At 41.1% G+C, this 15,686-nt stretch overlaps 1 protein-coding gene across 2 annotated transcripts in view; it reads right to left on the minus strand.

The window, feature by feature from the left end:
* The window catches only part of rptor (regulatory associated protein of MTOR, complex 1), a 115,526-nt gene extending 102,356 nt beyond the window's left edge, over positions 1-13,170 (minus strand). For both annotated transcript variants that reach the window (XM_052083218.1, XM_052083217.1), the window contains exons 1-3: positions 13,031-13,170; positions 11,734-11,905; positions 2,301-2,403 (exon numbers count right to left, since the gene is read on the minus strand). In XM_052083218.1, coding sequence (XP_051939178.1) covers positions 2,301-2,403; positions 11,734-11,898 — 268 coding nt within the window. In that variant the 5' untranslated portion in view covers positions 11,899-11,905; positions 13,031-13,170. The remainder of the gene's footprint in view (positions 1-2,300; positions 2,404-11,733; positions 11,906-13,030) is intronic.
* Between the last annotated feature and the right edge of the window lie 2,516 nt (positions 13,171-15,686).

Here is a 15,686-nt window from a genome sequence, read left to right on the forward strand (position 1 = left end):
TGTTCCTTGAACAATGATATCGTTAAAGGGGAAGTCAACCTCAAAATGTGCTTTTCAGTTATATGTTCCATGTCCCTCCACTAGTCTAAACATGGTATTTTGACCAATTTTGCATTTGTGGAATATAAAATAAGTAGCTAAATCCGCCCATTTTCAGCCATCCCAAGTGGTGGCCAATTTGCCACTTTCTGTCAACTGAAAAGGACATGACACATGCTCCGAGCGGTGGAAACAACCAAATACAACCCAACATGTTTTCTGTACTTGAGACTTCTTTAGGTATAATCATAGCTAGCAATCACAAAAACCAACATAAACAATGAATTAACAAAAGGAAAAAAAAACAAAACCTGTGCTAAACAAATCTTGCAACATGGAAGCAAACTTTGTTTTTCCTAACCTATTCTGTGCCCAATGCACCACACAGATGAGCAAAGAAGTGACCTATATGTGAGTATGATGCATTGTGGGTAAGAACTGCGAATAATCTCTAAAAAAAATGTAATATCAAAGAAAGGAAAAAAGGAGAGATTGGAATCTTCACATTGGTATGGAATGGGAAGCATTGAATAATTTAAATCAATAAGGCATTGAGAATAAGACGACACAGATTGGGAGGGATCAAATCAGGCTCTTTAAGCAAAGAAAAATGTACTGTCAACTTTGCAGAGGATTAGGGTGTGCTTTATGCAACAGCAACAATAAATCCTTATGATGAATGAAGGCTGTTGGAGAGATGAAAAGCGATGGCTCTTACACACTGCAGCTCAAATCCGATTTTTTTGCCCATATACAATACAAGACTTCTTTATTTATAAAGTGCTTTCACAACAGCTGCAGCATCAACAATGCACAGAACATTTAACACAAGTAACGATAATACAACAGAAAACATATGCGACATATCAGATTTTTTTTCATGCAGCGTGAACAGTAGAATTTCGATTTTTTATATACACGACCTGGGCCTCTTTTGTATGTGGGCATAAATCTGATATGTACAGTATGTGATGTGTCTGCAGTGTGAACGCTCATCCGTACACATCCAACCAACGGTTCCTCTAATTGCTCAAGTAGAAATAAGAAATGACCCTTTCTGACACCGGCAGAGGTTTTAAACCCTGGGGGTTATAACAAAAGAAGATGTGCACGATGGTTCTCTAATCTTCAACGTGACAGATTTGTTTGTTTGTGTGTGTGTGTGTGTGTGTGTGTGTGTGCGTGTGTGTGTAATAACACACGCTAAAATTTTCAGTCCTATGCATGAATTTAGAACCTGTTCTAAATTCTTAAAAAGGGGAACCACCTTCCCATTCTGCCAATCCAGAGGCACTGTGGCAAGTGGTCAACCATCAAATCATCATTATTTTCTTTCAGTGGATAAATGCATTTGACAATAAGATCCATTTTAAAATATGAATTAACTTTGTTGTCACAGGCCACACCAAAAAGCAAATAACCTTATGACATCAACTTGTTCAATCAAATTTCCTATTGCAGTAATTTTACCTCATTTAAAACACACACACACGCGCGCGCGCGCGCACACACACACAAGTAGCAGAAATAAAACAAGCAAACTTTGACGGATGACGCCTCAGGAATTAAACTGTAAGCTGAATGGGAACTTCACAATTTCATCTGCTGATAGGTCAAATTTCCTCAGATTTCAAAAGGTTAAAATATCAGATGATGTCCTTACTTGTAATTGAAATTTATGTCCCAGTTATCTTTCAACACTTCTTTGGGGCCAATATATTTTTCCTAAGGTTGTGGTTGTATCCTTTGAAAGATACATGTGCCAAAATTTTAAATATGTTTTTCTCAAAACCAGGTATTTCAACCTGCCAACATTGAAATTGCTGGAACTTCATGTATTATCACTTTAAAGGGATTTAAATGTAAAATTAGAGTACTTAAATATCTCAATTGTCATTTTCGGAGACATAGGCCTGGTTTTGTGAAGACAAATTGCATATATTTAATTATTTCACGACTGACTTATTTCATAATTCGTTTCATTTTGGCACTTGTTTCTCTGTGTGTCATCGAGGAATTTTATCCGTCTTTCTCTCGGCCTGTGCTGTGGTCTCGAGTGCAGCAGAGGTGCTGGAAAACTTCACCTAAGTTTGTCAATATGCGTTGTTTTTTATGCATTTTTTAATAGCTCATTTGGAAAGAGCGGAAATAGCTCACAGCAATGGCAGGCGTATGCATACACCATAATGATTCTTGTCTTTTTTTAACTTCAACTTCATTTCAGATAAATTGCTTTATCTTAATTTAAACTTAAAACTCACCGATCCAGCACTCCAATCTGGCGCAGGGCGATGTCTTGACCACATCTGGGGGGTCCACTCCAACATTGAGACACAACACCAGTGCTACACTCACAGTCTTCATCTGTGGCAGAACAACAAAAAAATTACTCTTACGCATTTAATCAACTTCAAATATTAGACTGGAAATGACACATATACTTTATATTCAATTTAACTGCACCAAGACACACAATAATGTAGTGCAAAATGGATACTGAAAAATCCTTGCCACACAGAGACAAACATGACATATTACACCAATGGGCCAAAATTGATCAAAATCAATTATTTAAAAGTGCTGGTAACGAATTTCATTGATTTGTTGTGCTGTGCGATTATTACGTCACTCACCCACTGCATCACACCTCAGTATTTTTGCCATGCTACACCACTGCTGTTTTGAAGTGAGGCAACATGTTAGAGGAATCTATGAGCAAAATTGTATGTTTATAGTTTCATTTACAGTATTTGGGCACATCGAAGCGTTTGGGTGCATATCCAGCACCCCCAAACGCTTGCACACAAAGGCGCCGGCCATCTGGCCGGAGGGCAGTTGAAGTCCACAATCAGCACGTCAATACAGGTACTGCCCGAAGTCAGCTGGGATAGGCTCCGGCACGCCCGCGACCCTTGTGAGGATAAGCGCATCAGAAAACGGATGGATGGAAAACTGCTCTGTATTTTCCAAATTGGGCTTCAACTAAAATACAATCGATGACTCAACTATGACTAAAACTTTAACCGTAGTCAAAAGAATATTGCTAAATCTCAATGCTCAGTATTATAGGAAGACCTAGGTACATTTCACAGGCTGCGCGTCTATGCATGCGGTGTCTGCGCTGTGTTTATGTGCACCGAGTGTGATGTCAGAAAGGTTAGGACCACTGGTGTTAAGGTAATTAAGGTGCACTCGACTTTCTCACTGACTGAGTAAAAGGTCAGTGTGCAAGAGGGACATAGCAGGACCCGAAACACGCATATAAACATCATCACAGCACTACGGTACCCATACCTGATCTGCTGACGTGCCCTTTTGCCTACCTGTATAATGTGTCACAAACCTATTCTACGAGAAGAGAACTGATGCACTTGTGTTCTGCACTTACATTCAATTGAAATTGTACTGCCTATTTTGATCTGATCAGTCTCCAAAAAGCTGGTCATCCACAACCCCACCTTTGTCTGTGTCATTTTCAATAACTATGACTGTCACATCTATTCTCTCAGATCAATGGGCCAACAATACTTTATTCTTACAAATAGAGAGGTGGAGGGCATCAGTAAATGTTGCCAGTCTGTCATTTGTCATTCACCAGCGAATGACAAATGGAACCCCATCGAAGCTGTCATGTGAATACGTCACTCCGACATCGTTATTTTAACCACACTTCCGTCATGTTTTGTTTGTTGTTGTTTGTTTGTTCTTGATTTTACTGCTTGGTGCTTTCTACCGCCTTTATTACCGATTCGTCTTACTGTTTATTGTGTATGTTAAATCGCTCCATGTACAGCACTTTGTATGCAGCGATGGCTGTTTGAAAGTGCTCTATAAATACTGTTGACTTGACTTGACATGGGTAAATAAGTTTGTCGCCGCTATGTCGCCACTATTTTAGGACCGTCAAACATCGTTAGTTTAATTGTGCTTCCATCATGGCTACATTACAGTTCGTCACCACTTGGGAGGTAAAGATACATTTTTTGACCAGTATTACTGGCAGTTTTGACAAAATGACGGACTGAATCAAAGTAATCGTCAGTCAGCCATTCGGTAATGTTGTTTTAAACGCGCTTCCATCATCACTTCCATGATTAGAGTCGAGCGATGTACTGTACTGAGCGATAATTAGAGAGATGTAAATTGAAACAAAGTAGTGGATGTTCAAATTCCTTACAGAAGTGAAACGAAAACGGAATGTTGCAAAAGCTGTTGGTTGTTCACAGTCAGCTTTGCCTGAAATTTGGACCAAGTACAAACAACATGGGAAGGTTGTGTAAAGCAAACTGGTAGCGCAACAAAAACATCAGTTGAAAACAGAATATGGACAGAAAAACAAATCAACAAAGTGCTGTACATGGAGCGATTTAACATACACAATAAACAGTAAGACAAATCGGTAATAAAGGCGGTAGAAAGCACCAAGCAGTAAAATCAAGAACAAATCTAAGTCATGCTGAGTCGAACGCCAAAGAATACAAGTGAGTTTTGAGGAGGGCTTTAAAGATGGGCAGCGAGGAGGCTTGCCGAATGTTCCTCAAATGAGGAACAAAAGGGAGGAAACTGGAGCCATAGGTGGCCGCACCCATAAGAAAGCACCGAAAGGAAATTAAATGTACATACAGAAAAGCTTTACGAAGGCGATAATTAACATCTAAACAGAAAACACACAAAAACATAAACACACATGGGCTAAGGAAAAGCTATCATGTCCTGTGGATGACAGCATGAAAGTCATACTGAATAATGAATGGCAAATCTGCCATTCCACTGAGATTAATTAAGATGGCATGCATATTTCCACAGTCATTGATAATGTGGGGCTGCGTGCCAGTTTTTTAAAGTCACTGGGTTATATGCCTATCATTGCATCAATAAATGCACACGTTACGTTGACATTTGGGACACACTTTATCCCATCAATTGAAAGGACGTTTGAGGATTGAAAAATCATTTTTGTTGACATTTTTGGACACTTATCCCATCAGTTGCAAGGAGGTTTAGGGATGATGAAATTGTTTGTCAAGATGATAAAACACTCCCGCGAGAGGGCAAAAACTGAAAACATTCCTTGAAGAAAGACACAAAAGGTCAAAGTCACTGCCTGCAAATAGTCACGATTGCAATCCAATTGCAAATGTTTTGGTGAAGAAATCGGTTCATGACAAGGCTCCAACCTGAAACGGTGATCTGGCAAGCAATTCGAGAAAGTTGGAGCAGGATTGATGAGGAAGAAGTACTGTTTCTCACTCATTAAGTCCATGCCTCTGAGACTGTGAGCTGTTTTAAAGCCAGGTGTGGAGCAAGAATGTAGTTGTGGGGTGTGTTCCTTTGTTGTCGTTTTCATGATTGCCAGTTTCTTTTACTCGCAATTGGATGATTTAAACAAGTAACTGTTATTGACTACCACATTTTTTTCTGGATTTCTTTTCGCGTTTCTTACAACCATAAAGTTACCCTTTGAAATGACTTCAGATCTGTGTCATATCATAGCCTGCATTTTGTCCTCCAAAATGAAATATTTGAGTAAACATCCTCAATGACTGATGATTCCATATCTTTAGCCAAGGCTTGGAAAATTGCAAGTGTCCACATAAGCAAAGATGACTTCTATCCACACTGTAAGGGAAGCAAAACATCTCCTTTATCTTTTATCTTGTAGCAATCTTGTCTCGGAAGATATTTTACACAAAGAGCCGTAGAAACCATGGCAGGTTTGCCCTTTAAAATACAAGAGCTGAAATGACAGCAGCATTTAGAGACATATTAATGTCAAATTCAGAGAGGGGAAAAAAAATGTTCCTGACATTGGAGGTAAAATGTCAAAGAAAAGACTCAGCTTTCATAAAGGTAACCAATGTGGTTCGCCAAAATTCCTTAGAAATTATATATGGTAAAAGTAGAAGCCCAGTCTAATATGGGTAAAGTTAAATCACATCAGTATTAACCATAATTACAATACAGGCAGCCCATTTAATCAGTACATGCTCTCCTAGCATCTTTTATTTTTTTTCCAACCAGGGTCCAGTTAATAGGATTTCTAGTCCTATTGTACAAGTTAGTCATTTGCATTGAATTAACGCAGATTAATCAGGCATGAGGTTTTTTTTCTTTTAAAAACTTTTGCATCACAAAGAAATACTAGAGCCACAAACAGCTAGCAAAGGCCTTCTTAAGCAAATAGTGCATCGCCATGGCAACCATGTGCCAAACTAAAAAGCTTTCAGTAACTTTTCACTTGAAACAAGTTGAGATGAAACACTCAAGAGGTTGAAGACGATTGCATACATTTTGTCGGAGTTCCTTAAAACAGAACCCCAATAAAAGTCAAAAAGTGCCAAATTCCATGGAAACATCAAAATGGTGGACTTTCTATTCCAAACATGAACCTCAAAGACTTTCTTTGTAGGTCTTGGGCAGTTTCATATGCCAAATTGGCTCACAAAATTATAAAGGGCAATAGTGAGCCATTTTTAAAAAAAACTGCACAATAACCCACAAAAATATTATTTTCACTGGCGTGATGTGTGTGCAGTTTCATGAATTTTCATTGAGGTTTAAACACTCAAGAACAGCATCAGTTGTTCTTGTAAACGGTGTCACCATCGCAACAGCGGACAAACAAATAGCTTTCAGTAACTTTTGATCTCAAACACGCAGCAATGATGGTAATTTTTATTTCATTCATATACGGCGGCTGAATTTTATACTTAGTCGCCACTAGGGGCCATCACGTTTTTTTTCTGTTTTAAATTTAAAGGGATTGAACAGAAATGTCTCAGAAAATCATTCATTAGTAAGAAGGCTGCGACATTTGAAGAGCTTTGAGTTCGCTTTTAAAACTTAGACCAGCGGTGGCCAATCTGCGGCTCGCGAACCGCATGCGGCTCTTTGGCTGGTTCAACGAGGCTTCCGGACTTTCACATGACAAGCGTCGAAAATGCCTCGGTGGTGGGGCTGACATTCAAACAACGGCGTGAAGTACACAGAACTTACTATGTCAGCCTATCATCAATCCTGTTACTTGAATGACATACAGGGCAACCAGTCAGATGACAACAACGCGCTACGGCACTAAGCATTAAGCTAGTTAGCGAATTACCTCTGATTTTAAGGCAGGAGTGCCCAATATGTCAATCGCAATGGACGGGAAGCCAGCTGACCGGTCCCAAGTAAAACGCGAGGGGTGGGGAGGAGGAAATGGGGGGTGAGCAAAGATTTGTGTGTTTGTATGTTTGTGTGTTTCGGTTTCGTTTATGTTTGGGCCATTACGGCTGTTGCTCATCATGGTGTGCATGCATGGATCGGGTCAATCGTGGGAGGTTGGTCGCTTCAAAAGTCGATCTTGGGGGGGAAAAAAGCTTGCCCGATGTGGCAAGCTGACCCGAGTAGTAAGTAACCGCTGCAGCTTGCATGCAGACAGTGCCTGCTTCGAGTGGCAACAATGGCATGCAAGCCAGTTTTGAAGAGCATTGTTCAAGAAAAGGAATGCCGGAAGTCCCTGCACTTAGGTGCTAAGCAACATGCATAGTAAGAGAAAAACGTTCTTATATTTTTGTTAAACTACAGCCTTGACTTTCGCCTATAGCTGAAACCTTAAAGCGATTACATGGCAAGCAAAGTGACTGCACACGAAATCGCAATGAGCATGGAGTGCAAGACATAAAAGAGAATGACTGCAAACATACAGACACACACACACACACACACACACACACATCTCATGACATGGCTGTTGCCCCGACGGCAGGCAATTTTAACCAACAGGTAAAGCAATTGTGCAGCCTGCCACTTCACCTTGATGTTGTGAAAGCAATGTATATCGTTTTTGTGCATACATGCCTGCAACAGCAGAATCTGAATGTCCATTTACAGCCCACACATAAGTCTTTCACTGCTATCTGACTCAATGTCTGAAATCTTTTCGTTTCGGGTTTTCCCTTCAAGGGGGTCGCCACGGCGAATCAGTTGCCTCCATCTCACCCTGTTTTGTGCATTCTCATCTCTCACACCAGCTATCTTCATGTCCTCTTTCGCTACATCCATCAACCTCCTCTTTGGTCTTCCTCTCGGCCTCCTGCCTGGCAGTTCAAGACTCAGCATCCATTCTCCAAATATATTCACGCTCAATCCTTTGGACATGTCCAAACCATCTCAGTTTGGCCTCTCTGACTTTCTCTCCAAAACCTCTAACGTGAGTTGTCGCTCTGATGTACTCATTCATTCCTAACAAACTCCTCCTTCAAGATGACTCTGACTCCATTTCTCTTCCTAGCTCCACCATGATAGAACAACTTGAACCCCGATCCTAAGCTTCTAGCCTTGCTACCTTTCCAGCTGGTCTATTGAACACACAGTACGTCTACCTTTCTCCCCTGCATCATGTCAACCAACTCCTGTCTTAGTTCCAACATTCAAAATCCTTACTCTCAGTCCTGTACTCTTGCCGTTCCACTTCTCTTTCTTCCTATGGACACACCTTCCTCCACTCCTTTTATGACCAACAGTAGTCCATTTTCCACCGGCACCCTGTAAGTCAACAGCGCCGATGGCGGTCGTTGTTAACCCGGGCCTCGACCGATCTGGCACGAAATTCGAAGGTTTGATTCACATGTTTGTTTTGGCCAACATTTTACGTCGGATGCTCTTCCTGACACAATCCCATATTTATCCGAGCTAGGGACCGGTCCAATAAGACACTGGCTTGTGCCCTCTTGTGGCTACATTCTGAAATCATCTCAAGCAATTACAAGACCTAAGCTACATATGAATAGCCCTAAACAGCTGGGAAGGAATGGCACCCCAACATGGAAGCATAGTTTTATTTTCAGGGATGTAGAGAAGGCTGGACGAGCTGGTTAAGAAGTTTGGCTGTGCGCTCGGGAGGAGCCTTGACCGTCATGAGACGGCGGTGGAGAGGCGGATGAAGGACAAGTTAAGTGCCCTCATGGACAACGCCATCCCCACCTTTTCATCTCAAAATATTCACGCTCTGAATGCTTCATGAGGTACTTTGTTCCAACAGCAATTAGACTGTTTAATGCCTCAATTGAGGCCAGTGGCTTGGGCCTATGTATTGATTGGGTTGAGAGGGTATCTCTGCATCCATCAATCTTGCTATCTAATGAAGAAATAGTGAAGGCCACAAATAACCTATTTTCAAAAAACATAACTCCTCGTCAATGTTCTCTGAAGGTAAACATTGGCTTCACTAACTAGTAGATCACTGCCATCAAGTTATGAGTCATGAAAACCTATCGGAAAAATTCCAGGATGAGTCATTTCAGCTCCTATATACGCCTACAGACTTATCAAATACTGTCCATACAAGTACATTTCTGACAGAGGGATGTTAAAATGAAAATGTTATACTCTTCTTCGATTTTTTTAAATGGATACGTGGCATTCCTCATGATTATTCAGATAATGTTTTGAATTTGTGAGGCATTAAAAATACCTGGTAACAACAATATTCGATACCAATAATGATAACCAATACTGTATTATGGACAATGGAGCCCTTCTGGCAGAGGGAGGAGATGGTGTCATTTTTAGGGGGGCGGAATTCAATTGGACACTCGATAACAAATCAGACAGATTACCCACAACAACAAAGCCCCAATCTCGAAAGTCAAAAATGTTCTGAAATGTTACAGGAGAATTGGGTTTGGTGGATGTATTTCAATCCAAGAGACAAAAAGGTCACATTCATGTCACAAGTGCTTGGAAGTTATTCGAGAATTTTTAATTTTTTAATTTTTAATACTACTTTCTACTTTTTAATTTCAAAACCCCACTTTTACAGTGTGAGAAGGTATAGCATCAATAATGTCTGATCGCAGCCCAGTTAGTTACTATGACAATGAATTTAAGGGCTGATAATACTTTTAAATATTGGAAACTTAATGTTTCTTTAGTAACAGATGCTCATATGAAACAGGAAATTAAATCAGCCGTGGATGAGTCTGCTGCCATGAATAACAATCGCACCGTTTCTCCCTCAGTGCTATGGGATGCAAGCAAGGCCACAATGAGAAGGAAGATTACATCTCTGGGATCCCATCTCAAGAAACAGAGGCTTGTTAAACAAGGTGAATTGAGGAATGAAACGGAATAATTGGAGAAGGAACGTATAAGAAAGAAAACACTCAAAAAGTTGCAAGAGGCCATGCTGATATTGGATGAGATGTTGACGTACGAAGCCTAGGGGGCCCTCAGGTTTTTAAGTAGAAAATGTTTGATTTTTGATTGCTGGCCTTCCAACTTCGGAAGGTGCAATCCAATTGGATAGAAATTAGGCACCCAGAAAACCGTAAGATTCAGAGACACCCAAAAGAGATAGCACGGGCATTTGCAAAATATGATGCTTTATGAACAATTGTGGAAAGGTTTAGCCCAGGAATCTAAGAAAAGTGGCAAATAGATTGTCAAGTCTCTTGAAAAAGGTTAGATTGACAGACAAGGAAGCGACAGGATTAGTTGAGCCAATTAGAGAAGGTCATATAGTTCATGAAACATCCACTTAAATATGTACCGGCACTCGTGAATACGAGGCAATCTCGGGATACAGAATGGACCAAAAAAATTTGAGGCAATGAGGTCAAGAAATTGAGCAATAGAATGAAATACAAAATTCTCATTTCGCTGGACTAAACAAGGATTTCATCATTTGGGGATCCTAGGGAATTGTTCAAGGCTTACCATGGCAAGTTAGCGACACAAATAAGAAGTGTCTGACCTGACATGCTGGGAGGTCTTCCCCCTCTTTTTATTTGGCAGACTAGATACAGTCAAAATGAATGCAGTCCCAAGACTCCTCTTCTTATTTCAGGCTTTACCCATAAGAGTTCCAGTCTCCTTTTTTTAACCATGGAGAATCCAAGAACCCTTTTCTTCTTTGGAAAATGATGAATTATATATTAAATGACTGCTATATGTTCACTGGACACCGAAATAAATGTTTTTTCCAAAAATTCTATGATTTAATCTTATTTTAATCTTAATTTGGCCCTAATCCTAGGGCCAAATTTGAACCTTTGGGATTTAAGGGTGGCATTTGAGTAGCAGAATTTATCGGGACCAAATTTGACCCTGTGGGTTCTCAAGGGTTAAGACACTGAATAACAATTTCTACATTTATCTGGCAAAACTAAAGACCTGGAATCCATTCATTCATTCATTCATTCATTCATTCATTTTCCGACCCGCTTTATCCTCACAAGGGTCACGGGGGATGCTGGAGCATATCCCAGCCGTCTTCGGGCAGTAGGCAGAGGACACCCTGAACCGGTGGCACATAGACGAACAACCATCCGCGCTCACACTCACACCGAGGGACAATTTAGAGTGTTCATTCAGCCTGCCATGCATGTTTTTGGAATGTGGGAGGAAACCAGAGTACCCGGAGAATACCCGCGCAGGCCTGGGGAGAACACGCAAATGCCATCTTCTGTATGGGTAATTCCGTTGACATATATAGGCAAAACGTTAAGAGTGTAGGGATCAGCACCTTTTATAATACATCTTCACAAGATCTCTTGACTGTGAGGCCAACAGGCTAAGCACAACTCTACCATACTGCCGAAAGAAACATCCTGACCAATTTTACGAGCAAGAGCCGTGGGGCAAGGCGGCCCTGCAGACACACACAAGAACACAGCACAGACTCTGAGAAGAGACAGGGAGATTATTTACCCTGTCTTTCATCCTCCAGCTCTGTGCAAGGGCCTTCGATCCCTCGATCTTCTCCGAGTGGCGTTTCTTCATGAAGGCCAGGGGCAGTTCCCAGTCATTCATGTCAGCATCCTCCTCAGCGAAGCCCACAGCTGGCGAATGTAGCAAGTCTGCATCCATTTTCATGAGGACTCTACAAGGAAGAACATGTTCATGTCAGGAACACACATCACGTTGACTCCAAAACTAACATTCTATCCTTCCATTTTAAGCTTCTCCAGTTCGGGGTCACAGGAAAGGTGGAGCCTTTCCTAGATGAATCAGGTCAGACTATGAACAGTGTCAACAGTGTTGTGTGATTTCATCTCAAGAAAATATACAAGTCTTTAGACTAGTGTAGTCAAAAGAAGGAGAGCCCAAGCAGGAAGGGGGAGAACGTATCAACCCTTTACAGAAAGCCCCATTCAACTCATTAGAGTGCATTACTGGAACCTCAAGTTACGAATGACCGTTTTTACAAACTTTTCAAGTTACGTGCATTTTTTTGGCGACTCTACTGGAGACATGTTTCATTATGCCAACTGTTGAATGCACAGATCTGTGTTGTGCCTCTCGCCCCATTTAACCATTCACTGGCTTTGTGCATAACTCATGCTTTAGGTACCTGATACCTTAATTGGTTTTTCTTGAGGATCTCAAAAACAAAGCTATTGTGTGAAAAAAATAAAGTTCGTAGGATCGCAATAAATATACGGGAAGTTCACAAACAGAAAAAGTTCATGAAATTAAAGAACAAGTTCATAAGATTTCATCCTAAAAATATCTCCGATTAATACTCCCATTTTGTAATCGGGATCAGAACCGAATTTAAGAACCAGAATCGGAATCAGAATGCTCCAAATTCAAACGATGTAGTAAAAAATTTACATTTATCGGAATGTCTATGTTTGTCCATTCAAAATGACCCAAAAGCACACATTTGCCTGATTGTGAATGGAAACGCGCACGTTAACAACCAAATGGCTGGATGCTGACTTTGTTCATTGCAGCAGCATTGTTAGTACAAAGGCAGAATTGTTTTTGGTAACTGAACAGGAAAAATAAAATGATGAAGGTTACTCTCACAAACTGGAATTGCTTTAAAACGCGAAGTCAACGTTGACATGATTGTCACAGGTGAGACCGCTCGGCAAACGTTAGCTGCGTACGAAAGCTTCATTTGACATGTCTTTCTGCCACTGAATGCGCGAGTTTAGCCGTATGTCAAAAAGACAGAGAACTGCAGATGTGACCACGCAGCGTGCAGATATGTGCAGACCTCGGTGTGGAAGGACGATCCAGCCGGCCTGGGGAAGCTCTTCGTCTCCGAACGATGACGGATACCGTCGCACAAACAATGCCGGTGAGAAAATTGTAAGACAGCGTCCACAGCCTATACAGTATGTCAAACCCGTCAAATCCAAGTTGAACGGGTGTATGTTTGCAGGGGAATCTCTGGCTCCTCTCCCCACGGCTCTTCGCTATGGGAAGGGGCTGGAGACGAGGCCCATCCTCACACGGACAGTCAGCCAGAGCCACCGCACACACTTAACGACGACTCGGCTCGTATGGTCCTCTGCCACAAGCCGGCTTGCTACCAGGCAGTTTCGTGCACCGGATTTCTCGAAAAGCACAGACAAGTCCAAGAAATTCACCGCAGAACCAATTCATCAGCACTCTTGCAAGGGCGCAGCCATCTTGGGTTCGACCCACAATGCACTGTTGACACGATACCGTAATGACGTCACAACTGTTGTTCCGGTTCCACATTCATCTTCTGCGGGATTTTGTTTAATCGTTTGTAATGCGTGTATGTATTAATAACATGTTCGTTTTGTTTTCCGTTTACTGAGAATTGTATTCCGACTTGTTCAATAAAGATTATTAAAAAAAAGAATTAAAAAAATCTTCTGCGGGGACCAATGTCCCACATAATATATTTAAAACAGTTGGCGGGTCGAACATTTTTTTAGCGCGCTGTAATTTTGCGATTACAAATTTTCCAGTAAAACTTTCCAAACGTCATCAACAGGCCTGAATAGCGTGGAAATTATGTCATGCGCATAAATGTTCTCCTCATAAAGAATTTTTTTGGGGAACAGTAGCAATTATTACCATCAATATAAAACTCGATTCAATAGAGTCAGGATTGAGAGAGATATAATTTATGTTTCAGGTTTTTTTTTTAAAGTAAAGATAATATTTATAATTATGACATCTTTTTTGAAAACAAAGTCCTTTCCATTTCCATTCAAGATTATTATGATGCCCTTTGTTGTCAAGCTTCACACTCATTTCTCAAACAGCAAGAGCTAAATGTTTTTTTTTTAAAAGTGCACACATCACAGAGTGTATACGCTCTTGCACCTGTCCCAAGTGACCCGTTTACAAGAACTCACTCGGGCAGTATGTTGTGACATTTCGAAGAGTCATCTAATTGGGATTTGCAATCAAGCTGTTTACCACTTTGTTCCTGGTCAACAAAGATATTTGCTTGTGGGTCTTGATCACGTTAATCAGGCATCAGACAGGCTCTCTTGAATACAAAAGAATAAGAAAGGGAGCGATCACAACAGGTTTCTTTCAGCTGCCCGCTCATCAGAAAACATACAATGGCTGGTGAGTGATAACAGGTTTCTCAATGCATCGACCAATGTAGTAATCATCATGACGACCCCTTGACCTGTCTCGCTTCTGGCAGCGCAGCAATCTGATCTGGAAGAAATTCATTGGTCTATCTTGGTGAGTTTGAGCCTCTTGCATCACATCGCGAGGATCCACGGCGAGGTGGAACCAATCCAATCTGAGGTGTGAAGGAGGTTGAGACCCTGGCTTGGCTCATCTGCAACAAAGGCAGGACGAAAGAGAGATTAGGTGTTCCTTTTTCTTCAGATGTCCTTCTCTCTAGGGATCAGGCTGACATGACTCACTGGAAACAGGAGCGAGACAGAAGATCTGATTGCCACACAGCGAGGTAAAAAGATGACATGAATAGGAAGTGATGCATAAGATGAGCACAAACTGTTTCAACGTTAAGATTATTTTTCATTATTCACATTTAGGATTGACCGAGAAGAAATCCGCAAACACCCGAAGCAATATCTAGATTTGACAGTTTTACAACAGTTGCAAATTCTATCTCGGGTGTTATCATATTCACGTTTTAGCTGTCAAAACCAGAAGGAGATATTTCAGAGAATTTCAAATATTGTATGTTTTGAGTTGAAGATGCTGAGAGCTTTTTAAAACTTCAAAATCTTTAGAGACGAGCCTGGAATCGGAGAAGAATGTTCATTCCAGCCGTTTTTCAGTCAGTACGTATGTATTTGTCCATTATCCAAGCCGTTTATCCTCATGAAGGTTGTGGGTGTGCTGGAGCCTTTCTCACCTGTCATCGGGCAGGATGTGGGGTACACCCTGAACTGATTGCCAGCCAATCGTAGGGCACACACACACACACACACACACACACACACACACACACACACAAACATGTTTTCGGAATGTGGGAGGAAACCTGAGTACTCGGAAAAAATCTACGCAGGTGTGGGGAGAACATGCAAATTCCACACGGGAAGGCTGGAACCTCTGCACTGAAAATTTGATTTTCACGTACAGACAAATAATAAACAAACTAACTAATTAAACAAACAAACTAATTAACTAACTAACTAACCAACTAAATAACTAACAAAATACAACCTCAGCCTACATCACGTCGTCCCTCTGAGTCATTTCATGGTTGATTACATGGTCCACGATTGTAGCTCTAATATCATCATTAATTCTATTTCTGACGCTCCTTCCTCCATAAACTTCTTTTCTTCCTCCTCCTCTCCCTCTTGCTTCTTCACCTCCATGTCTTCTTCTTCTTCAGCCAGCTCTAATTCTCATTCTTCCCGCTCCTTCCAATGTATTCCACACCGACAGCTTAC

This window comes from Hippocampus zosterae, chromosome 13, assembly GCF_025434085.1.
Source record: "Hippocampus zosterae strain Florida chromosome 13, ASM2543408v3, whole genome shotgun sequence".
NCBI lineage: Eukaryota > Metazoa > Chordata > Actinopteri > Syngnathiformes > Syngnathidae > Hippocampus > Hippocampus zosterae.